Below are 25,277 nucleotides of genomic sequence, written 5' to 3'. Positions count from 1 at the left end.
ACATTGAGCCCTGAGCTGCAAAGACCGCGTTGGATGCGGCTGAGTGCCCCTCCCAGCGCCCCGGAGAAAGCTTCTTGCCCACATCTTCGCCAGATCCGTTCCTCACCTTGACCTTCGAGGCCCTTAGACGGGGGAGAGCAAACCCAGCCACTTACCTGGGCCCCTCTTCCTGGGGACAGGATGGGTCCCACCTGGAAGACCTGAGCCACCTTCGCCTGCAGTGGTCAGGCAGGGCCTTCGGGAGACGGAGGAGTTTCTTCTCCCTGTGGGTGCTCAGGAGGGGTGGAGAGGCTGCCCTTCTCCTGCGGCCCTGAGAGAGTAAGACACGGCCCCCATCACAGTCCAAGCCCACGGCAGGGCCTGCCTCAGTTTCTGAGACGGGAAAAGAGAGAGGGCAAGCCAGGCGTGAGGACCACACCAGGCAGCACCCGGCAGAGGAGCGAAGGGCCTGGGCAGGGAAGGGGTGAGACGGAGCGTGCGAGCGGGGGTGTTGGACCAGCAGAGGCTTCGCCCCCTGCAGGACGGGCGGGTCAGCCTGGTACCTCCCTGGGCCGGGACTTTCCAGAATGAGGTGAGAAAAGCCCTTTCCTGCCCCCAAATTACTAGACCCTTCCCCGTGATCCTGCACAGGTGTTTCAGAGTTCTGGCCAAATTTCAGCCTAGACTGTTTGCAGACCCCACCCCACCCCCGAGCCAATCCAGAGGACTGGCACTGACGCCCACCTGCCCCCAGCCTGCCTGGGGGGTGTTGGGCTCCTCTCCCCACGCGGGCGGACGACCGCCCCGGCCGCCGCCTCTCCTGGACGCGGCACCTGCTGGGCTGTGCGGGCCCTTGGCCCCTCATTGTGCTGCTAACCACTGTGTAAAAGCTTCGGGCTTCCTTTGACCTTTCCGTCTTGCCTGGTTATGCGGCGGCCGCCCCGCTGACACGCCGGCCCTGGCGTCGCTGCCGCGGCCACCCCTGCCCGCACGCGGCCCTGCGCCCGCAGCACCCTCGTTCTCTTTCTTTCCTTCCCCCTCGTTCCTCTCTCTCCCTCTCTCTCTCTCTTTCTTTCTCTGTCTTTCTCCTTCTCACTCTCTCTCTCTCTCTGTCTTTTTTTCTCCCCCACTCTTTTAACATGGTTTTCCTAAAAAGTTTTTTAATCAATCAAATTTGAGGCAGAAAATAGGTTTTGTCACGCCTGGTCCCGGGGTGGTGTGGCTCTCACTCAGGCTCCTGACAGCTCCTCAATGCAGGAAGGAGGCCAAACAGAATATTTCTCGGGGAAAGTGCCCGTTTCCATGACACTGCCCCTGTTGTCTGTGCTGCCCCCTCCTCAAGCTGCCGGCTGACACGGCCCCAGCCCTGTGAAAGGGCCCGGCCAGAGAGGGGGTGTGTGCGGGTGGGGGCGGGGGCAGGAGACAGCATGGGGGGGGGGGCGTAGATGGGCCGCGACAGCTGCCCCGAGCCTCTCCTCCGTGGCCTGAGAGGCTGGGGAGCAGGTAGGGGCGGCAGGGCCGAGGAGCCTGGCCTCATAAATATGGAGCCGGGGAGCCGGGGGTGAGATGCTCGGAAGCCACGAAGCCACGTCCCTCCCGGATGGTCGGTGGCTCCAGCCAGAGGGGACCGCAGGCGGGTGAGGCCTCTTCGGGTCCGGGTACGCCGGTCACAGCAGCCTCTTCATCCTTCCCTCTCCTCCTTCCCTCCTCTGCGGCCTTTCCCTCCACCTCCCGGCCCGGGGCAGCGCCCTGGCCACCATCTTTGGCTCCCTTCCTGTCCTCCCTCCACTCCAGCCCCTCCGTGCCTCTGGTCCCTTCCAGCTCCCAGGCCCACGTCCCCCACTCCGAGCTCCCGGCAGGCCCCCGGCGTCTTCCCTCTCTACCCCACTTTCCCTCTCCTCCTTTCCTTCTCACTCTTTCACTCTCTCCCCTCTCTTATACTCTTCTTACTCTCTTTTATAATTAATGACTAGTTTTAATTGGTTTGCTTAGGCAACCTGACAGCAAATTAACAGAAGCCAGCCCAGGGCTGCCAGGCTCGGGTGAGAGACCACTGCACTTCCAAACCGGGTCGGGGGGAAGGCAAGGCCAAGGCCGACCCGCAGACTCTGCCTCGGCCTGCGGGCTGGCCTGGCCGGGAGGGCTCTCAGTGAGTGGGTCAGGCCACACCTGGGCTGGCCCAGTGGCCAGTGGGGAGAAGGCAAGAGGATGTTTGCATACAATCAGGGCTCTCGTTTGTCAACTTTCTCTGTGTGCTTTTGTTCTTATTCTCCTCCTCACATCCCCTTCCATGAAAGACATTGTCTACATCTTCTGAGATTAGGGTCAGGTAAAAGGAGGGCAGGGGCCCTGTCTTTAGACTGGGACGGGGTTAATTCCTATCCCTCCCTGTGGACCTATGGGGTTAGCAGTGTGACATGTCTGGGCCAAAATCTTGCTTTTTCACGTGGACAGAAGGGAGCAGGTAACAAGTCTTGTTGTCATTACCGGCTCAGCTACCTGCCAACAGTCAGCTACCATAGCCTGGAAGCCAGAGAGACCTGGTTCTGTTTCTGATTTACCATGTACCTCTGCATAGAACTCAACCTCTCGGTCCTCAGTTTTCTGGTCAGAGTTCTTAGGTTAAAGAACATTGGATGAATGCATGGATGGGTGAATGGGTGGATGGATGGGTGGATGGGTGGACAGCTGGCAGAGAGTGGGTAGGTTGGCCAAGATCCCTGAGCACCTTACTTCTCTTAGCCTGGAAGGGTTGCGCTTAACTTCAGCCTTCCTTAATGTTGGGGCCCTTCTGTGTTTTCCCACTTGATACCTCCCCCTGGCCTTGCGGAATCCTTCCTTAACTGCAGCAGCTTTCTGATTCTCTGCCAGGCCCTGGGTGTGCCCACTCACTCACTCACACAGGCCAGAACCAAGCAGCAGGGGCAGTGAGAGGCAGAGAGAGACAGGAGAAGATGCCCGGGCATGACAGAGAGAAAGTTGAACTTCTCAGGCCCCCATGGGGGTTCCAGAATCTACCCAGTGTCCCAGGTCCCACCCAGAGACAGCCTCCCTGCTCTCGTCAGCCAGGCCACCTGCCCAGGAGCAGGTGAGGGGCGGGACTCCAGTTCGAGTCCTGGTCCCCACATGGGAAGCATCTCCGCCCCTCCCCATCCCTCCTCCAGCCCCAGCCGACTCCTGGAAAGTTTCCTCCCCGATTGTTGTGTGTGATCAGATCTGCAAGTTGCTCTCTAAGCTTCTTGTCACATTTTGACTTAATGAAGTGCAACTGCTGAGGGATTTGGGTTCAGCGCTCCGGTCTCCCGCGCTCCCTTGTTGTCAGAAAACAGGGGTGGTTGGGGACGGCAACACCGCGCTGCAAGTCGTTATCATTCCGGTCAGTCTGTTTAACACAAAATTAAACAAAGAACTAATTAGTGCCTCATGAATTAATAAATGCACAGTTGCCGGGGAGGATGGGAGGGGAGAAAAAGGTGGTGGAAGGGAGATACTGGAGTTGTGGAGTTGGGGGGCTTTGGGGGTTCAAGGGAGGCTGGCCAGGGCGCCTTGAGAGATCTTGGGCGGGTGGGTGTGGGATGGTCCGAACAGCCCTGGGTAGGCTGGCTGGGATGTGAACTCTGACAGCCAAGCCTGCCCAGCGCCTCTCAGCGGAGGCCTGGGGTCTCCATCCCTTGCCCCGTGGCCCAGCCCTGCTTGGCCTCCACTTCATCCAGCTCTCCTCTCCGACTGCTTGTTTTCTCCCGACCTCTGCCCCCTCTTCCATCTCAGCAGGGCTCCCCTTTCCTCTCTACTGCCCCCATCTTCTTCCGCCCGGCTCTCTGCCGAATCCTGGCGTCTCACCATCTGCATCAGATGGGCTTCAGAGGCCCAGTAGGCAGCACCCCCCAACTGCTCAGTGCCCACCAGAGCCCGGTGTTCAGCAGGGTGGGCTCTGCCCCGGTGGGCACCCTCCGCCTAGGCAGCCCAGCAAAAGCAGCGAAAGCTGGCAGAGGACCCAGCCCTCCTTAGGAGGACACGTCAAGTACAATTAGCATTATCTGTCTAAATATGTCCTGGGAACGGGAGGGCGGGCGGCGGGACTGGGTGGCATTCTGGGAGCCCTGTACAAGGTCACCTCACCTCTCGCAATCCCCCCAATCTGATTTGGGGATTACGCAGCCTAAGGAAATTGGTGTTATTCCTCTTGCATCATTGATAAGCCACAAATGAGGGAGTAGGGAGAAAAAAACCTAATAAACAGAAAACCCTTCCCGAGTGTGCGTAGAGTTCTGAAGGCCTGGGGGGTGGGGGTGGGGGCAGGGGTGGCAGGGCCTGGCTGGGGCAAGGGCAGGTGGGCCCAGGTCAGCAGGCAAAGGATTTCTTGGGTTTTCTGTCCCACGAGGCGTCTGCCTCATTTGAACCTGGCTGCCCGAACTCACGCTCTGGGCAGGAGGGCCTGGCCGTGGCAAGCTGGGCTGAGTTGTGTGTTGGCTAAAGACCGCCTACCTTGGACCATTTTCCCTCTCCCCTCGGCATGGCTTGCGACTCATCACTAGGACCCCAGGGTGGAAGGTGCTGTCTGCAGCCTGTTCCTGGGAGTTGAGGCTGCGTGGTGCCTTGGCCTCTGGTCCGCCCTTGCCCCTCTGTCACCCACCTGCTGTGGTGAACAGCTTGGCATCTGTCATTTTTACTTGGGGAAGAGAGCAAAGGGATGGGTGCTGCTATATCCTGTCATTGTCCCCAGGCCCCTCTGCTCAGCCACTGCAGGTGCAGGCGAGCACCCCCACCTGGGCACTCATATCTCTGCCTCCATGGAGGTGTGTGCAGTGCGGTCTCACTTTTCTCCCTTTGGTTAAGGGTGTCCTGAGGACCATATTTCTACTGTGATCAGCCCCTGCTGCTTTCTGAATTTTTTCAAATATTGGTTGGCATGTACTTAAATGGGCCCAAATCAGTGCCCACTCCATGTGTCTGAATTTTCGACACCCTTGGCCACCCTGGGGCATTGGCCCCTTGGCCCGGGGGTGGCAGGGAGCCCTTGGGTACACACTGGGGAGTTGTATGCATCCTGCCTCGAAAGGCTAAGAGGCTCTTCTCTGTCCCTCCCCAGGATGAAGTGACGCCCCCATTGCGAGAGAGGAGCCTCTAGGACCCGCTACAAGGTAAGGCCTGAGCCCCTCCCTTGGGTCCTGCCTCCCACTGGTGACCACGCGCTTGGCACACGTGTCACCCTGGGCTGGGCCCAGTCGTGCCGAGCAGCCAGGGTGGGTCTGGAAGAGGGAGACAGGGAATTGGAACCACGCTGCGCGTTTGAACCCGGCAGGAAAAGGTGACCCCGGTAGAAGTATCTCAGATTGGTTCTTAGGCTGGAAATGGGCTGGGGACCCGTGGATCGCTGACTTTGGGCGTGGAATGTGAGGCAAAGAGGCATCTGTGGTGCCAGGGCTCGGCCACCCAGCTGTACCGTGCCCAGCTCTCAGCAGCACTGTCTGCCCACTGTGGCTGCTGCCGGCTCTCCCTGGACGCTCCACCTGCAGCTCGTGCTTGGGGAACCGCATGGACTTGAAAGCCCTGGAAGTCCGGCCCTGCCTCTCTCCGGGAAGGCTGATGCGCCCCCCCCCACCCACCCACCACCCCCTTGGCCTCCTCCTTCCTCCATGGGAGGCTGGCAGGGAGGAGGCCCCAGGCCCTGAGCCCAGAGCAGGCTGCTGCGCTTCCCGTCCCTTCCCCAGGCACAGGGCTCCCCTGGCCTGGCTGGGCCTTCACAGGCTGTCTCAGTCCTCGGGTGGCTTGAGGAACCTCGGGGCCACCGGGCCTCGGCCCCAGGCAGCGCCGTGTCAGAGGTGACCGGTGGAACGCCAGTGTTATGTAAATAACGGGGCCTGCCTGGCGGGCGAGCTGCCTGGCTGCAGCCATCCATCATCCTGGCTCGGCGGGGCGGGGGACAGATACGGCACCGTGCGCCTGGCTCCAAACCTGTTTGTTTTCCCTTTGTCTCACGCGTTTCGGGGCCCGGCTGTGACCGGCTCCGGGTTTTGTCCTGCTGGCCCCCTCCCCTGGCAGGATGGGGGAAGGGAGGAGAGTCGCGCGGCTCCCACCGCGGCATCCCTTTTGGACTTCAAAGGCTCCCCCAGCATTGTCTGTGCCGGCGGGCAGTGGCCCTGAAAACGTGATCAGAGGCGGCCGGTGTAGGGCAGGCCCGGCCCGCGCCCTGCGCTCTCACTGGGGCCCGTGGATTCCTCCCTTTGCCGCCAGCACCACCCTGGTTACAGCTCTGCTCCGCGGACCTCTCTCCTTGCCTTTCTCTCCCCTGGCATCCCTTCTGGCCAGCCCGACCCCGCTGCTGCCCCACTCCCGTCCCCTCTTAGCCACAGCCTGACACCTCTCTCCTGGCATCGAGACTCCTAGAATGTTGAGAGCTGCAGCTCTCTGCCCCTTCGTATCATCCATGAGAATCTGAAGCACAGTGGCGGGCTTCTTAGGATGCTGGGGGCTGGGATGGGCAGTTCCTGGGCATCTGTTTCCCATGCCAGCCCTAGTTCTCTTTCCCTTCTTTTTCTCTACCCTCTGCTGGTAGTGAGAACCTGACTTCCTCCTGAGCCCTCTGCCCAACCCTTCCTTCCACATCTTAGCAAGGTTCAGATTGGCTACTTCTGTCCTGAAAGTCAGCCCCAGGTGCTTCCAGTCTCTGGAGCAGGGCTTGGCAAAGTACGGCCAGAGGGCCAAATTTGGCCCACTGCCTGTTTTGTGAATAAAGTTTTATTGGAACACAGCCACACCCACTCATTTGCATATCAATTTTGGCTGCCTTCACTCTACCTGGCAGAGCCCAGTAGCTACAGCAGAGCATGTTTGGCCTGAAAAGCCTAGAATATTTACTCTCTGGCCCTTTGCAGGAAAAATTTACTGTTTCTTACTCTGCAATTACTGGCTCCTGCCCTCTGCTCTTTTATTTTTTTAAGTGGTAAAATATACACATCATGAAATTTACTATTTGTAACCATTTTTAAGTGTGCAGTTCCCTAGCATTAAGTATGTTCCCAGTGTTGTGTAACCGTCATCCTGCTCTGGCTCGTGTCTTGCTCTGAGGGGCCCGGGCTGTTGTCAGGGAGCCCCGACCATGAGCTTGAGGCGCTGCTTGCAGTCCTGGTCCCTTTGGGCCCACCCTGTCTCTCTCTCTGCTCTCCGTAGGACCTCATCTCCTGCTCAGTCCCACCTACCTAGAAATCCCGCTTGTCCTCTGCTTGCCAGCCACTGTTTCCTTGGAGCTTTGTCTGTCCATCCTGTAGCCTTTAGCAAGTTCTCAGATCCACAGTTTCCTCTTCTGCAAGGTGAGCAGAATATCTGCTTTGCAGGGTTATTGGGACAAGTGAGTGAGTTAATGTGGCCAAAGGTGTCAGCACCGGTGTTCCCTCCTTCCCTCACTGCTTTTCACCTGCCAGAGCCTGGGTCTCCACTGTGCATTGCAGGAGGCAGGAGGCAGCAGGCATCCCTAGGCAGGTTCCGTGCAGTTCCCCACCCCTGCCCCGGGACCCCTGAGTCCCTCACCTCAAGAGAAGGGGAGGCTCCTCCCTCGAGCGAGTGCCGTGGGAGAAAATGCCACACGGGTGGTGGACTGGGAGTCCCTGGAGTTCTCAGGTCAGTTCTGGGTCCTCCACGTCTGCTGCAGGGCCCTGGGAGGTTGCATAAGCTCTCCAGCACCAGTTTCTCTATCTATGGAAGGGAGCCCTGACCACCATGCTCTCTGCTTTGCAGGCTTGTTGCAGGCAGGAGCTAGGATACGTAGCGGAAAGCTGTGGGGGCTGCTGAGAGCAAAGCAGGGCGAGGGAAGAGTCTGGGTCCAAACTCGGGGGCAGGTGGGAACCAGGCTGCAGTTCTGGGGAGAAGGCCCTGGATGTTACGTGGTGGGCACTTGCTCTGTACAGGGGCAGGGACCAAGGCTGCACATTACTAGTGCTGTGAGCTAATCCAAGCCCTAGAGGAAAGGCTGGCAGGGAGGGGGAAGGAGGGAGCGGGAAGGAAATTGAAGCTGTGCAGCAGTCAGAGGTCTGAGTGGGAGCCGGGAGCCGGGTCCCCGCACAGCTCTCTGGCTGCCCTTTCTTGCTGCTTCTCCTGCCGTCTCTCTTACTGTCCTCTTTTCGTGGGCTCCTGGCCTTTTGTAGATCTGTTTTCCCCTCCAAGCCTTCTCTCTGCATCCCATTACTTTCTCTTCCTCCTCACCTTCCCACCACCCGTACTGCCACCCCCAACTCCATGGCGCTCTTTCTCCCTCTCTCTCCTTTTCATCTACTCCGAAGGCTTTACTTTACTTCCTTGTCACCCTAATTGATTGCATTAACCTTTCAGCGTATTGGATTTCCTCGGCAGCGTGCAGAGAGCCCTGCGCAATATGCTTATAATCTGAGCCATAATGGACAGTTTGCAGTCAACAAGCCCCTTCTCCCATCTCTGCCATCGCTCCCGTTGACATCTCTCTTGCCCAGGCCACCGTGGCCACTTCCCCTGCCGGCAGGGGTGGGGCAGTGGGACAGGGCTGGGAGGAAGCAGGCAGAGCTTGGACCCACCAATGGATTTCCCTGCCTCTCCCCTCCTGGCTCTGCCCCTGGCCCTGCCTCTGCGTTTCGAAGCCCCCCGGCCCAGGTCCTTGCCTTGTGAGTCCTCTCTGTTCCTGGGACTCTCTGCCTAATGAGTGGCTGAAGGAGCCAGCTTGGATTTGGCAAATAAGTGAGTCCCCTGATTCTACCACGTGGTCCTCAGGGGAAACCACGCTTGCCCGGGAGGCTCTGGGGACAGGTGATGGTCACCACTTCAGGAGGTGGAGCGTAGCTGAAAGGAAGAGTGAGATCTCTGGGCTTGCCTGGCCCCTGAGCTAACCAGAGGCCTCTCTGGACCTTCTGGAAGCTGGGCCCACTCCTGGAAAAGCGTGGGAGCGCGGAGGAGACAGAAAGAAGGGGATCTGCTGAAGGCAAGGGAAGAGAGACAAAGAGCCTGCGGGGCTGGCCTGGGTGCTCGAGGCAGCAGTGCCCTCTCCCCGTGGGCGAGGAAGAAGACTCGTGGGCATATTTGGGCCCTGTCTGCTACACTGGTCCCAGGATGGTGTGATCTGGATCCTCGGTGGGCGATGTCTCAGTCTCCGCTTCCCATCTGATGTTTGTCAGTGGCTTTGAGCAGACCCACCTGCCTTCATCAAAGAAGAGAGACACGTGATACAAGCACCAGGGCCCTAAGTCAGAGAGCAGCCTCTCCAGGGCAGGAGGGCTTGGCCTGACAGGAGACTGGCATGGGGGAGGCAGGAGGAAACGAGAGCCGGCTTCTCAGGTTGGTAAGAATGGGCTCCCTCTGGTGGGTTCCCAGCTGGGCACCTGCTTGTCCAGCATCAGACAGAGGAGCCAGCCCATGCCAGCTGCCTGGTCCTGGGATCTCCGTGGGTCCTGGCCCCGTAGGTCCTGGCCAGGGCAGCCAGCTCCCAGACCCAGAGCCCAGTCAGCTGAGTCTTCATTCATCACAGGACGGACGTTGGCTTGAATACATTAGTGTCAGGCAGGAGGAGCAGGATGGAAGCGCCCCTTAGCCCTGGTGATACTTCTTCTCTCCCGTATGGCTCTCTCCCTCTGCCCTCTGCCCATCATCTTCTCCTTCTGACCACCCCCCCTCTTCCCATCGCTCCATCACTCGGAAGGGCAGGCGTTGGCAAGAGGGGGCTGGACCTAGGTTCTTCCCATCCTCTCCCAGGGATTTGGGGGGTGGGCAGAGGGCGCAGCAGAGAGAAGCCGAGCCGCGAATTAAAGTTTGGTGATTGTCAGTGTCGGGAGAAGCTAAATAACCCTGTAACTGGTATGAAGGTGAATTCACGGTCTGCTGCACATGGAAAATATGAGTGCTCTGTGAGACGGGGAGAGTGAGCGCAGAGGCTGCCTGCCACGGTGGGCAGCCTCCTCTCCAGGGACCCGGGCAGCGAGGCAGGAGGAGGGCCATGCACTCTCCCATCCCTGCCAGAGAGCCGTCGCCCAGGAGCCCCAACCAAGTGTTGCGGGGGCAGGGGGAAGTTCCGCTGCTTGACAACCTGCTGGCCTGGCCCCAGGGCCCCAGGTAGACATTTGCAAGCCCCCGCAGCATGCGTTCATGGATACCAGCCCAGGCGCCGGGAGGCCAACCCATCCTCCCCGATCACATGAATGACCCATCGCGAGTCCTTACTGAGCGTGTACTCGGTGCCAGGCTGTGTGCTGTGTGTGCCCTTATGACAACTCGATGCAGTACGTGCTGTTATCATTCCCCCATTTTGTCCCCACTTTTCTATAACCACTTTATTGAGATATAATTCACACGCCAAGTGTACAGTTCAGTGGTTTTTAGTATATTCCCAAGGTTGTGCCACCATCACCACTATCTAATTTTAGACTATTTCCATCACCCCAGAAAGTAAGCCCGCACTCATTAGCAGTCACTCTCCATTCTCCCCGACCCTCAGCCCTAGGCAATCACTAATTGTTATTCACTTTGATGCTGAGAAAATGGAGGCTCAGAGAGGGTCGGTGACTCGATTGAAGTTGCACAGCTGGTGAGAGATGGAGGTGGGGTTTGCACCCAGGTAGTGGGACTCCAGTGCCCGTGCTCGGTGAGGAACTGCCCGACGTCCTGGCTGCCTCCCCCCCACCACGTGCCCTACCAGATGTTTCTAACAGCATGGGTTCAGGCGTGTACAAGCACCATCCAGACATGTAGGCCCTGGTGGCAACACACGCATCTCTCTCCCCAGGTCCACTTGGGATTCCACAGAGAAAAACTCACACCCCTCAGAAGGACAGCCAACCTCCCCGCTTCCCCAGCCAAGCTCCTGGAAAGGGAGAGTTGGCACAGGAACTCGCAGCAACAGGGGAGCCCCAGTGGCCAATGAGACCTAGGTGGTTTGGAAGTTTAAAATGAAAAACCCCCATTATCTCCTGTAGCCGATAATTGTAACTGAAATAAAATGCCAACACAACATTCCAGAACAGGTCCCTGCCCAGGTTGGGGCCACAGGCCGGGCCACGCCCCCAGGGGCAATGCAACCAGCTCAGTTCCCTGCTTCTCACTTTCCCCGTCTTTTCTTCTCTCTCTTTCCTTCTGTCTTTTTCTCACTCCCTCCTTTACTCCTTCCTGTTTCTTCTTGCCTTTTTTCCTCCCACCTGCCTCTTCCTTCTTCACACGCCTACTTTCCTACCCCAACATTTAAAAAAACAAAAAAAACAAAAAAACCCTTTGCACACTCTTGCACTTGGAAAATTAATATGAAACTGTTACTGCCTCTGATGAGAGATAAATACAGGGATGAGAGACAAAGGGAAAGGTAGAGAACGAGTCTGTTGGATTTGGTTTGGGGTTTTTTCCTCCTTCTCCTCTCTCCCTCCAAAGCAGAGGATCCGGCCGGGCCAGTTTGGATATTTATTAAGAAAAAGCCAAAGATAATTAACTTTTTTGTTTTTGTTTTGTTTGCGGGTGCCTCCCCTACTGGCACTCCTGACTGCCTGGCAAATTAGACGTGCTCCCTGCTCCCTGGGTGCTGGGCGGCCGGCAGCTCGGCTGCTGGCTGCCCTGAAACTGCCGGGCCCAGCAGCTGCCCACCCAGCCACCCGCCTTGGGTGTCAGATCTAGGGTCACTTTATGCTACCACTGGTGCCACCTCCCCAGGCTCTTCTGACTCCTAGAGCAGCCTTTAGAGTGGGGTAAGTGGCCTGTGGGGTGGGGGCGGGGGGGTGAGAGAGGAGGGGCTACTTTGGGGTCACGGTGAAAAAGTAAGCTCTCCCGTGGGGCAACGGTATTCCTTCTGGCCAGTTCAGCCGGTCGGCTTCCCAGAAGAGGGTAAGAACAGGGAATGAGCTGGAAGTGCAGGGAGAGGCCAAATTTGGGCCATGTCCATCCCCAGCTCTTCTCCCAGGAGGCTGGTACAGTGCCAGGACCCATGGCTCCTGGGAATGCTCTGGAGAAGACTCAGGGCCACGGAACCCTCCCATGCTGTCTGGCCACCCTCCACATCGGGCTCTATCCTCCTCCCACCTCTGACCCAGCCCAGGCCATCTGGGGGCCTGGCTGGGTGGTCCGAGAGCCGGCGCCTGGGTAAGAAGCTGGCTGCCTCTGGTCTGCTGCCCTAGAGCCGTGCAGAGCCCTGAGGCCAAGCTGTGACCTGGGCCCGAGCTACGTCCACGCGCCAAGAAGGTGGCAGTTATAGACCTCGCTCTCAGTGGGGGACACAGTTGAGGGCATCTCAGGAGCCAGGACAGCCAGTGAGGAGGCGGGTCCTCTCTCGGGGCTGCTGGGGTTGGAGGTGTGCTTTGTCCTCTCTGCTAAGCTAATATGCCTCAGCCCCTCCCCTGACAGGGCCCTATCCTCTGCCCCCTGGCTTTGTCCCCAACCTGGCGAGTAGGCAGTGGTGTGCGGTCCCTCCAGGTGGGGAACCTGGTTTGGAGCTGAGCACAGAAGAGTAGGGCATTTTCCAAGGATTTTGCTGGCCCTTTTTTTTTCTCTGAAATATAAGGATGTGCAATTTTTTTGGTTTCAATTTAGCATTGGAGAATTTTATAATTTAGTAATTAAAATCTCTGATAGGCTTTAGAAATTGCGGCTAATTGAATTTAATGGGAAGATGATTTTCAATTTTATTTGATTACCGGGACCCCTGGCATCGGTATTTATGGGAAAAAAATGGGAAATGTGCTGTGTGGGCTAAGATGGCATAATTGAATTAGAGATAATCGGATTTCTCCGTCATGAATTTCACTATAATTTTCCTATAATTTTCCATTAGATATCTAGTTTACAAATATTCACAAAGAAATGAAGCTCTTTCGGAATGGAGATTGCTGGCTAACAGGATTACGGGGCCGAGCGCGCGGCTGTGCCAGCCCCTAGACCGCCATAATGCGATCCCTGTATCTCCCTTACACTTGGCTTGAGCCTGGCCTCAGCCCCTCGCCCCGCCACCCGTGTTGCTGCACCTCTCTGCCCTTTGTTTCCTACTCATCCCCCTGTACCCCCTGCCCTGACTCCACCCCATCCAGGGCCTATGACCTCTCGCGCCCTGCTGCCAGGCTGTCCCATCCCCGGGCCGTGGCATCTGGGCTCTGCCCTCCATCCCCACCACCCTTCCCGTCCACGCTTTGCTCACTCAGGGCTCTCCCTGACACCCTCCCGCCGTCCGCCGGGGGAGCTCCCTCACACGCAGGCACACAGACTTCCTCGCAGGTGCGAACATGCTTGCTCACATGTACACGCAGTCGTCTGGCCAAGGCTTCTGTGCCCTGGCCCCGTCGCCTCAGAGGGAACCAGTTTATTGGGATCCTGGGGTGGGTGCAGGAACAAAAGGAGCTTTGTTCAAGTTTATGTGAAAGTTACAAATTCAAAATGAGAGCAGATAAAGCATGAGATACCTGGTGTGTAAACAGGCTGGTGAGTGAGAAGGCCCCGGGCTCGGGCGGGAGAGAGAATGAGGGAGTGGGCAGACGGGGGATGCCAGGGCACCGGGAGCCAGTGAGGGAAGGTTGTGCTGGGAGAGCTGATGGGTTTCCCTGGACCCGTGTGAGGGGCCTGGTGGGTGGCATTGCTGTGCAGGGCTCCACAGTTTCCCTTGGGGGTGGGGTGTGCGAGGAGGAGCTGGTGGCTCTGGGCCCAGGGCCTCGAGACCAGGAGGAATGGTGGCATTGGGCTTTCCATTCCCCGGGCCCCAGGCACAGAAACTGTGGCCTGGCCTCAGGGTCGAAGAGATGTTACCACATCAGGGTTCTCAAGGCAAAATGGGCCATAAGCTCAGAGGTGCCAGAGTTCTGGGCCTCTCCCCTTGGTGTGAGTACACACACAAAGAGGAAGAGAAATCGGGGGGGCCCTCCATGACATGTCTTCTAACTACAACCATGACCTCAATTCCTCAGCCTTCTCAGATCATAACATGCCAAGATGGCCTCATTTTCTGTGCCTCCCAGGAAGGCCCCTCGCTCTCGGGCAGAGCCTCTTAAGCCTGCAGTGGCTGATCGTGGCCATCGCCTTGGCAGAGCTGGGGCTCTCCGGGCAGCGCACGCCACCCTCTACCAGTGGCTGTGCTTGGTGGGCCCCTCTAGCCCGCCCCGCCTGCTCTGCCTTCCTTCCCGCGCTCTCAGTTCTATGCCTTCAGCCATTCCTCTCCAGCCTTTGTCCACCAGAGGCCTCAAAGTTATTGTGCAGCCAATCCTGTTGGCCCTGCGTGGGTAACTAGAAGGCATGCCCTCCCATGCCCTGGCCACCATCAGCAGAAGCCGAGAAGGACATTCATAGGCAGCCCGTAGGCCATGTGGGCCACATATGCAGGGAGCTCCCCATACGTGCACATTTCAAATGCACGCAGAAATCACCCTTCCACCCCTGTCTTCAGGCTTCCTTCTACATCCCAGCTGCCCAGATGGGGAAGCAGACACTCTGGGATTTGGGTTTGACTGACGGCTGTTACAGCCTAAAGCTGTAAGCCTTGCTTTGGGGAGTCATGAGTGGGAGTGCCCCGCGGCATGTGTGTACCCCAGGGCGGTCCTGGACGCCAAGATGCCCTCTCTGAGATCCCACCTGGGGAGCAGAAGCTCATGGTCCTCGCTGCCTGGTTGCCCTGTGCCAGCAGTCATACCAGCCTCTGGGGAGCATGGGGCTTGGTTTGTTAAAGGAGCCCTGGTCCCTTATTCAGGGTTTTAGGGCTGGGGGACACTCAGTGTTCCTCAGCCTCTCCAGCCACTCATCCTCCATAGGGATGGGGCAGGCCTGAAGGGTAGAGGGTTGTGTGACAACCAGGAATGGGGGTTGCCAAGAAGGCATCAGGGAAAGCAGTCAAATGAGGGAGGGATGCTAGTCTCCCTGTGAGGCCATTTGGAACTAAAGTGGAAAGAAAGAAAGAAAAAAAGAAAGAGGGAAGGAAGGAAGGAAGGAAGAAGGAAGAAAAATAAGGGGAAACTGGGAAAAAGAGTAGATTGTTAACTCCCTGACTTCTTTGCCCCAAGCCTCCCTGGACCCCTCCCTTTGCAAAACAGAAATATTGCAAAAATAGTCGGGTGCCATTGTGCTGAATGCTGCCCAAAGACCAGAGAAAAGAAAGCCTGGGCTCTGGTCCCCCCCCCCTCATTGAAGGCAGTGTGGCCTCCCCCGAAGCAGGAGAGGGGAGGAAGGCAGCGGGGTGGGTGCAGCAGGGACAGGGGGAGAGCTGGGGACAGTGAGAGCCAGGTATTCCCTAGCAAACTCTGCCCAGCTTCCTGCATGCTTGCCAGCCTCCTGCCTTGCCCCCCACCCGGTGGGTTACTTCGGTGACTAAAGTTTAGGGAATCTCAATATATCTGGCTGCAGCAGGGACATCTGGGGACAGAAAGACCCACCAAAGTGCTTTCTCTGAGGGGAAAGGAGGTTAACGAGAGAACAAGTTGCCCTGGTCCAGTGATGAACTGGCAGGCAGGAAATGCGGCCATGTCAGAGGGGCAGGTGGCAGGACGCTGGCACCTTGGTTGAGGGCTGTCTGTGCCCTGTCTGCCAGGGCCCTGCATGGGGTGGGACAGAGGCAAGAGGACGGGTTGGAAGCCCAGGTGACAGCGCGGATGAGTGGAGGGGGCGCTCCGAAGACAGGCAGCCGAGGCAGGGTGAGGGAGGAGGGAGGTGCTGGCCCAGCTGCGGGGCTGGGCGCTGAACTGCAGGGCAGCAGGTGGAGGAGGAAGGTCCGGGGAGCAGTGATGTGGAGGGGGCCCGGGGTCGACCCGGAATCTGGGCGGGGGTGCGGGTGCCAGAACGCATTTAAAGGCAAAGCTAAACCGAAGTGGTGGAACCCTGAGGGTCCCCGCACTCGTGAAGCCTTCGGCGGGCACGGTGTGCGGAACCGCGCGAGGCCGACGCGCGCGTTCCCCGGGACACCCAGGCCCACCGCCCCAGAGACTTTCCTCCTCGCAACTGAAACACACCGCTGCCAGCAGCAGCAGCAGCAGCAGCAGGGGGAGATTCAGGGATGGGCAGGAGACAAAACTCCCGGTACCCCGGCACCCCGAGCCCGAGGGGCGCTCGAGGGGGAGCACCAGGGCGCGCGGCTCGGTGGGCGCGACCCCGCGGCGCTCATACCTGCGCGCGCCGGCGCGGAAAAAGTTCGCTCGGCCGCGCGCGCCACGAGCCCTCGGCCGGCCGGCGCCGGGGAGCGAGTCCGCGCGCGGCCGCCAGCGAGTCTCGCTCGCGGGGCCGGAGCGCAGGGGAAGAGCGTGCGAGCGCGCGGCCGCCGGCGTCCGGCCAGAGTTGGCGCGGGGGCGCGAGCGCCGGCCGCCCGCTCGCTCCTCTCGGACCGCCGCGCCCCCGCCCGCCTCCCCTCCCTCCCTCCCTCCCTCCCTCCCGGCCCCGGGCGCCGAGTCCCCGCCTCCCTCCTCCGAAGTCTAAGGTTTGGGCGATCGCTGAGCCAGTAAGGCCGGCCGTCCGGGCCGGTGCGCGGAGGCCGCGCGCACGGGCGTGAGCGAGCGGGCGCGGGGCGCGGGCGCGCGTGTGCGGGCAGCGGACGGGGGCGCGCGGCGAGGGGAGCGCGCGGGGCGGGCGAGCGCGAGCCCATTCACTCCAGCATCCCGCGGGCGGGCGCGCGGGCGGGCCGAGCTCTGCTCTTTCACCTGCCGGGGCGGCGCGGGCCCGGCCCGGAGGAGGCGGCGCCGCGGCCGCCCTGCCAATCACCTCGGCGCCTGGCAGCGCCCCCGGCCGCTCCCGCCCGCCCGCTCCCTCCTGCCAAACTGTTACCCTGAGCGTTACCGTCAGGAGCAATGACATCAGGGCTTTAAAACAACTTGTTATTCGGGGAGTAATCAGTGGCAATTAGGCATTAATTAAGTATTATGAAAGTTGATTATTTAAGTGAATTCGGCTTTCGACTCTCCGACGATGGTGAGTACCGGAGCGGGGCGGGGGAGGGCAGGGGGCGCCGGCGCGGGGCTCCGACCCCGGCGCGGGGCGGGCGCGCGCGCGCGGGGCCGCGGGGCGGGGCGGGGACGGCGGGCGCGGGGCTGGGCGCGGGCGCCCCTCGGCCTCAGGGGCCGGCCGGGTCCCCGGCCCCGGGCCGCGCGTCTGTAGACAAGTTTCTCTTTTAGTTTAATCAACTCGAGAGCAGAGAGGAGCTGCTTCGCGTGTGCAGAGCCGGCGCGCGAGAGCGAGAGGGGCGGGAGGGAGAAACTTTCGCTCGCCCCGCGGCTCTGCCTTCTCGTTCCTCCCCCAGGTCCCGGGGACCTGACCGGCCCTCGATGGGGGGAGGGTGCGCCGAGCGGCGGGGCGAGGCTGGGCTGGGGAGTGGGGGGCACTGCGAGAGACTAAACACATTTCTTTTCTTTCCTCTTCTCTTTTTGGCGATCCTCGAAGAGTTTGGGACCAAAGAGAGGAGAATGGATCTTGGTACAGGTACTGGCCGGTGGGAACCAGGGGTGGCTCTTTCACTTTTCTTTCGGTTCTTTTACGGAAGTTATTATTTTTAGCCCAATGAGGTAGCAGCTGAGCAGGGGGTGGGGGCTGGCCTGGAGAGGGTCTGGTGCCGGCTGCGCTTCTCGCCCTGGTTTCTGGATTGCGAGGCTTCTGATGATGTTATTGTTATTATTTGTTACTTGCTTAGTGACTGTGACTAATTTGATGCTTGTCATTATGAAAGAACCGAGGGGAGAGGGAGCTGGGGGGCACCCAGAGAGAGGATTTAGGGGTTTTTTGTGGGGGTTTTTTTGTTTTTTGTGTGTTTTTTTTTTTTGTTCTCCGTGTTTTTTGAATGGCTGCGTGTTTTTTCTGTGTGTGTGTGTGTGCGCGTGCGTGTGTTTTCCTCCAGCAAAGATCTCTCTGTTCTGGCTGTGGGGTGTGTGTTTTTATTTTTTTAGTGGGGGGTGGTTTAGTTTTTGAAAGCAGCGTCCTGTTGGGAAAGGTGGTTAGTCTGGTTTCGGGGCGACTGTCTCAAGGTAAAGGAATTTAATTTATTTGGGACAAGGCTGTGTCGGATGATCAAGCTGCTTATTATGGCTAATGAGTATTTTTCACCTGAGAATCCGTGGGATGAGGTGGCTGTTATCAGTTCAAAGTGAGGGGCCCAGGACTCTCTCCCATCCCCCTTAGCCCCCACCCTGGGAGAGGGTAGACCAGACAAACTACTGAATTGGGACGGCTGGGTTTGGGGTGGGGGAGCTCGCATGGCGCCTAGATTAGTGTTCCAGATACCATAGTGCTGGCCTGGAGCAGAGTTATCCTGAGATTTTGGTATTTTATTGGTTTTAATCTAATTTTATTCAACATTTCTCTTCTCTTCCCATCTGAGGTTCCAGTCTGAGTCCAGAATAAGGTTTACTTTAAGTTCTTCAGGCTTTCCATTAGCTCTCTGTAGTGAAATGGAATTTTGACCAGGACCCTCATCTTAGGCTGACAAAAGTGCTGTCTTCTTGCTAAACGTTTTTAAAAGAAGTCAGTGATAAACAGGTTGATAAGTCATTGAGACTGATCTCTGAACCCTTCTGTTTCATTTATAGAAGGTGGTATGGGTGCTGTTAGAGTCGTTTAGAATGGCCCAAGTTCATGGCATTCCCCCTTGGGACCTATGAGCTGACATTTGACCTTCTGAAGTCAAAAGGGAGTGGGCAGAGAGGGCAGGAGGCAGCACTGGGGGGCCCAGGATGGGTGACGGGACATGGCGGCCGGCTTTGGGAAGGAGGGAGGTGTGTTTGTGGGGGAAGGAGTATTAAGACTATGTCCAGCCAAGTGTGATCTTGGCAAGTTCGATGTGGAGGTCCTCAGGACCTCTGTGCCCAGGCAGGGTGCGACACCCCCTGCTGGGCAAAGTGGTTAAGGTGTCTAAAGCCACTGCTGCCATCCTGCCCCTCCCTGCCCTTCACTCCCACAGAGAAGCAACCTGCCCCCACCTCTAATCAAGTGTCTCATCGCCTCCCTCTCAGGCCTCACCCCCTTTCTTCAGAAATGGGGCCCCCACCCATCCCAGCTAAGAAGCAGACCTTATAGATGGGCCGGTGGTGGTAATGCACCGCCCCCTACCTGGGGCAGGTGAGCCTCTGCTTGTGGGCAGGCACATGGGACCCAGGCATTGCTCGGCTGGAAGTCGGGCCCTCCTCATCTTCCTTCTTCTAACCTAGATGCCAGCTGGAGCTGGCGTCCATCCTCCTGCCCTATACCCACCTGCTGTTGGGGCACGACTCCAAAGCCCTTCCGTAGGGTGTCCCCGACTGGAGAGAGGTCCTGCTGGGCCCGCAGGTGGCAGAACCTCTTGTAGCATCTTTCCCAGCACTTGCTTCTCCCAGCGCTCTAGGGACAGGCTCTGGAAACTTCCTAGAAGTTAGAAGGGCCCCTGAGGTCAGCTGGTCCCTCCTGTAGGTGGACCCTCCCAGCAGGACCCAGGCCTGGACCCTGGCCACTCAGTCAGGGGAGGTCCAGGGTGTCAAAGTTCTGACTGTTTCCTGAAGGAGTCATCTGGTGATACCATCTCAGCCTTTTCTTTGAACTTGGAGGTTTCACTTAATCTCAGAACTTCAGAAGAAAAGCACTTTTTCCCCTCTTCACAAAAAAAGGGAAGCAGGTGGGAACTCTGAGATCCCCTCTGAGCCTGTCTCTGGGCTAACTCCATGCTCATCTTCCCTCGACCTCTGGAATGTACTTCTGCACACAGCCAGGGCCAGGGGCCTCATTTCTGGCCTGGGCTCACTGCCGGTGTGGTGAGGGGCCCTCCTCTTTGGGGCGACCACGGCAGCTTCTGCCAAGGGCGTCTCTAGCATAGCACAAAGCTGGAGACACAGGCCCCAAAGGGTTGCCGGCACCAGGGACCCAGTAAACATTGGATCGTGGGCTAACATCGCTCCAGCCTCGGACAGGTCTAGGTTCTGAAGCACTCCAACCCTAAGTAATTCAGCGATGGGAGAACCAAGGCTTCTCAGGAGAGGACAGCAGGACTGCAAGACGCTCAGGGGCCATGTGGACCCCTTTTCTTCCACCATAGTTCAGCCAAGGGCTGGATCAATCTGGACGTCTTTAGCAATAAAAAATGCCGATGTCGTCCTAATTCACCAGGCCCCGAGATGACAGCAAATTTACATTTTTTAATTAAACTAGCAGCCAGTTTTTATGAGAGGGGGTTGGGTTATGCAAATCAAATGGTTGTGTACGGAAGATTAGGAGAGTTTGGGAATAAATTCCACAAATGCTAATAAAAAAAAAAAAGGAAAGAGAAAGAAAGGGAGGGAGGGAGGAGAGAGAGGAAGAGAGGAGGACATAGTTCCATTAGGCCCTTTTAGAGTGATTTCCCTGGGGGAGGGAGCCAGGAGGGGGAGGGGAGGAGGGAGGAAGCTTTCAGACACAGGTAAATCCATGCTGCAGTTGGGAAGCTCCCCAGGATTAGGCCCCACCAGGCTGATTCCTAGGCCCTGAAAAAAAACTGGAGGCCAGGGTGAAAATGGCTTTGAAACAGCAGTAGAGCTTTGAGAAGGAACTTGCCCTTGATTCTTGAGGATCTGGTTGTAACTGCCCCCACTCTCTCCAGGGAGATCTTGAGAAGAGGGGAGGGGCTGTCCAGGGCTAGAGCTGTCCATCAGAGGATCCAAGGTGGGCTCTGCCAGGGAAAGGGCCAAATAGGCAAGAGAGCAAGTTCAGAGGGATGGCCAGGGACCACACGGCGAGCCATGAGGGGCAGCACTGCCCACTTGGCGCTGTGCCTGCAGCTGTGTTGTCAAGATGAGTCGGGGAAGGGATTGGTACTGCTCACTGAGCCAGGCCCGCGTCTTTTTCCCTGGAATAAGCTCTGCTGGGACTCCAGGCCTGGACCCCCTTGCGTTGCGTACAGAACCCCTTTCCCCCCAATTATATCCTAGCCACGGCCTCAGCTATGGATGAGACCAGGAATGATGGGGTCAAGGAAGCTGAGACACGTTGGCTAGTAGGCTGGTTCTTGGAGTGGGATGTCGTGGTTGCCACGTACTTCGAGGGCGCACAGTATCGAGGAAGGAGAGGAAAGGCTGCAGACTTCTTCCAGGTGGTAGCTGACCCCAGAGAGCAAAGAATTTGGCTCCCCCAACCCAGTGTTGCTGCTCGGAGTGTCAACCCACCTCCAGACTCTCAGGACTGCTAGAAGCCCCCGGTTCAAGGCCAGGGCCTTGCCAGGAGCGGAGGCTTCTAGGAACCTTGCTAGCTCTGGTTACACTTTAGCCCCAGTGTGTCCTGGGGACTGGGAAGGTTCTCGTGCTGTTTCTGGAGGAAGAGATTCCATGCTGGGGTTGGGGCAGGTTGTCCTCAATTTTCCTTCCTCGAGCCTTTACTTGGCCAGATATACCCACTCGACCAGTCTAAGCTGGGGCCAGTCCCTACAGTCAGGTTGGGCACCGGTTTTGCCAGTCTGCTGCGGGGGTAGGTGCTTTGGTGCCATCTTGGCAGGAAGAAGCAGTCAGAGCCAAGGACAGAATTTGCTATCTCGGAAGTCGCAGTTTCCTGGTGCCACTCAGACAGAGGCTGGCTGTGACGTCTGGAGGGACATGAGCATCAGATGACCTTTAAGGTCTCTGGTTCTCTGACTCCCAACCTGATTTCACCCAGAGGGTTCAGTGGAGCGTGCTGGGGGAGGGGTTGCGTGGACGAGGGGAGAAGCACACATTTGGACCTTCTCTTTGGAAGAAATCATTTGAGATAGGCAGCTCTGGATTGTGGAGTGGCCCCTTGAACCAGCCCTGGCACTAGTTATAAGACATCAGAGCAAAGCAAGGCCTGGCGTAGCCTTTCTCCTCCAACAGGCGGCAGAGGCAATGAGGGGGCGTCTGAACGATCCCTAGAGGGACCCCATCCCAGGCCCTTTTTCTCTTGGGGATCAACCCAGGGAACCCATTATCTCTCCCCTCAAAGAAAGGCACTAGGGCCAGTTAGTCAGACCTCTCTGAGGGCCTCGCCGTCCCTGCTGGTGCCCCCATCCCCCACGGCCGGGGAATCTGGCTGAGTTGCAGCCCGGGTTTTTATGATGGAAAAATAAAATAAGTGGAGGTACCTTTGGAGGGCTGAGTCACGGCAGCAGCGTCTCCTCAGTAAAGCGGCTGCCTCTGGCTCACGTCCCTGCGCAAGGGCTGGGGTGGGGCCCGGGAGGCTCTGGGCCCGGGCTCCTTCTCCTGGACCCTGCCAGGTCAGTGATGTGCCTGCCCCTCCATCAGCCGCCTCTGCCTGGCCCACCGCTCTTAGAGGAGTCGGGCCATTTCTTCACCCCTGCTCCCCACCCCCAACCCCCCACCTCAGGCCCCAGGTCTTGTCCTTTACGCTGCCCTCCCTGAGCTGGGTTTTAAACCTTGACCGCCCCGGCGGCTGCCACACCTCCTCCTGCTCCTCCTTTTCCTTCTCCTCCTCTTCATCTTCAGGGGGGAAGGAAGTTGCTCTGTCGTAGTTACAGCCCGTGGGTCCCCAAGGCAAGCAGCAGCTGTTCCGAGGGAGGTTGCTGGGCCAGGGCACAGCAGGAAGAGAGAGGAGCTAGGGAGGAGGAGGAGGAGGAGGGCTGGTGGTCCCGGGGAGCAGAGGAGAGGTGACTGCTTCTCTGGGTTCGAGTGGGAAAGGGGGCAACGTGGTGGTCCAGCAGTCACGCCTCTGGCTGCCTGACCACAGCATGGCATCCTCATACCCCAGACTCATCAGGACATATCGTCCCCTGAAGGGGAGGAAACCCCATGCAGGTAGCGAGGACTGCAATTCAGTAAGCATTGAGGAGCACCCCTTGTCGGAGCTGCAGAAATGAAGGGCGGCTGGTCCTTCCCAGGTCTCTGGGGTCTGCCTGATGGAGGGAGACAGGTGCGTTTATCTGTCACACCAGGCGGAGGAGTGTCCTTTGAACTTGATAAAGGATGGGAGGTATTGGGACAGATGGAGATAGGCAGACAATATTTCCGGCATCAGCCACACCTTCTAGACTTCCACCAGTCCCTTCTCTCTCTTGCCTGTACTCCTCACTCTCCTCCCCCCTCCCCCCCGCCCCCGCCCCGGAGAGCAGAACTCTTGCTTCCCGTGGCACAACCACAGTTTTCTGCCCCTTTTGGCCCAGGCCGCCCAGCTCCCTAAGGCCAGGCCCTCCTGCTTACCTTCTTGCCCCTCCCTCTTTGCAGCCTCACACCCAGTTGGCCCTGGAAGGAGATAAGAGATCAGAGGTTGGCTGGGGGCCTGCTGCTCTGAGGATCTGGTTATACCCATGACATTGGTGTGTCAGCGCGGCACCCAGACTCATGTACCCTGCCCCCAGAGGCCAAGGCCAGGAGCCCTGCTGGCTCTGTTACTGCTGTTCACAGCCGTGACCACGAGAGTTAGCTCTGCGCTCACATCTCCTCCCAGTGTGCGGTACAGGCCTGGTCTCGCGCCTGCCCACTGTTAGTGCTGGTGGAATTGACTGATTGATGTACCTTTTTGCCAAGTGCCTCTGCGACTTCTTAGTAGGGGCAGCAGGAGGCAGGCAGGAAACATTTGGTGATTCCCTTGGGACCTGGGCTTTAGCTCCTCGAGAGCTTTCTAGGCCTGGGTTGCAGGAAGGAGTGGGGCTGGGATGAGGGATGACATGAAGGGGGAAGGTGGGCATGAGGATGAGGAGGAAGGTAGGCAGTGAGTGGTTGACAGGGGCCCCGTTAGCTGCCAGCCATGACTGGGGAGGGCCTTGGTGTGAGGTCGCACTTGCGCACACGGTCTGCTGCCCTGGAGGGGACGGGGGACAGTGGCCAGTGGGTGGTCCGGGACTCTCCTCTACCTCTCCCTTGCCCATCTGCGTCTCCACCATCAGACCTCGCTATGGCATGTCCATCCTTTCTAGGTCCTGCTCCCAGTCCCAGGAGCCCTCTAGCTGGGTACACGTAGTGCAGGGAGTGAGGCCAGAAAGAAGGGGTGCCTCGTACTAAGGCCCACCCCCACGTTGCCAGGGCTTCGAACCTCTGCCCCTGGCATGGTGTTTGGGCTGCTCCTGAGCTGGCTGTGGGGTCGGTTCTTAGAGCATCACGCAGGCTGCCAGGGGTTCTTCTGGCCCCACAGGCTTGGCCAGGACCAAGGGGCCGAGGAGTCCTTCCTGAAGTCAAGAGAGCCCTCTCTTGTTGCCTTCTGACCTGAGGCCTTGTGGAAGCAGATTGTCCCAGGGGAGGCACAGACACATCGTGTGGCTCTAAAGGCCAGGGATTCTGGGGGAAACCTTCCGGAGCTGAACCTTGGCCTGCGTTGGCCTTTTCTTATAGGGCTTTCTCTGTGAACCAAAGGGCCCCTGGGGGGGGAATATGCTGTGTGAGAGCAGAGGATGCACTGGGTGGGGGACTCCAGCCCAGTGAGAAAGCAGGAGACATCCAGGAAGCCAGCAGGGAGAGAATTCTAGAACTTTGTGTCACTAGGAAGTGCATCTTCTCCTTGGCAGTGCTCTTCACCTCCCTCTAGGCCCGTGCCTTCCTCCTTGCCACCCCGTCAGCCAGGAGGGCTGCCTGGGAGACTGGGGACCCTGGGGGAGGGACTGGCCTGGTGCCCACTGCCCAGCAGGGGGTGCCCCACTGTATCTGCCCCAGTTCCAGGGGCAGGGACATTGGTCGGGGTCTGGTCCAAGCCTTCTGGCCAAGGGTGAGGGGAGGAGGAGCCTACGCTCCCCACCCCCAGAGGTTCCTTGGCTGAGTTTGTTTTGCCAGGGTGACCTGTTTAATCATCTCATTTTCTGGTGGCCGTTTATTCCTCGTTTCCACGGTTACGGCCCCATTAAGGGGAGAAGCAATAAGGCAGCGAGTCAAACAGGTAATAAAAACATTAAAGCCCATGTGCACAGAGGGAGGGCGGGCGGGTGGGAAGGGGGCTCAGCGAGGTGAGACAGCCCAGGGAGAAGCAGAGGTGAGAGGCCGCCCAGCCTCGTCCTCCAGAGGCCACCAAGAGCACTCCTGGCGCGAGGAAACAGAGGGCCGCTCCCCACACCCCGGCCTCTGGGCTGTGCCCTTTGGGGACCAAGACCCAGTACTAGCTCAGAGCCATCCCCAGCCCTTGGTCCCCTGGCAACAGGCCGTATGTTGGGAAGTAACACAGGAAGGAGAAAAGTGAGAGAGAGCGACAAAAGCCTCCCCCAGGACTCTGGCCGGCTGGTTGTGTGACCTGTTCGCAGGCCACACCGCACCCCCACTTGGTGGGGGTGGGGATGATGCTGACATTGTTTCCAGCTCTAGAACTTTTTTTCTGCCAACTTTATCAGAAAGCATATTTGTGGTGAGTGCTACTAACAGGGCCAGTCTGGTGAGTAAATATTCCTGGTGTGGACAGCCCTGTGACCTTGAGAGGGAAGAGCATGGCAGGGGGGCCAAGGGCATGTAGGGCAAAGAGGCCAAGTGGCCCCAGTG

General features: G+C 58.4%; 1 protein-coding gene across 5 annotated transcripts in view; it reads left to right on the top strand.

Moving 5' to 3' along the window:
* Nucleotides 1-25,277, top strand: part of CASZ1 (castor zinc finger 1) — a 146,580-nt gene that overhangs the window by 75,207 nt on the left and 46,096 nt on the right. For 2 of the 5 annotated variants that reach the window (XM_057696150.1, XM_057696164.1), the window contains 2 exons: nucleotides 5,069-5,120; nucleotides 17,308-17,346. In XM_057696150.1, coding sequence (XP_057552133.1) covers nucleotides 17,331-17,346 — 16 coding nt within the window. In that variant the 5' untranslated portion in view covers nucleotides 5,069-5,120; nucleotides 17,308-17,330. Of the gene's footprint in view, nucleotides 1-5,068; nucleotides 5,121-16,487; nucleotides 16,840-17,307; nucleotides 17,347-25,277 lie in introns of those variants that run through there. The other 3 variants (XM_057696148.1, XM_057696171.1, XM_057696155.1) reach the window with 3 other exon arrangements.

Source organism: Hippopotamus amphibius, chromosome 1, assembly GCF_030028045.1.
Source record: "Hippopotamus amphibius kiboko isolate mHipAmp2 chromosome 1, mHipAmp2.hap2, whole genome shotgun sequence".
Classification (NCBI taxonomy): domain Eukaryota; kingdom Metazoa; phylum Chordata; class Mammalia; order Artiodactyla; family Hippopotamidae; genus Hippopotamus; species Hippopotamus amphibius.
Note: the sequence above shows the minus strand (reverse complement) of the source record. Positions and strands in the feature narration are given on the sequence as shown.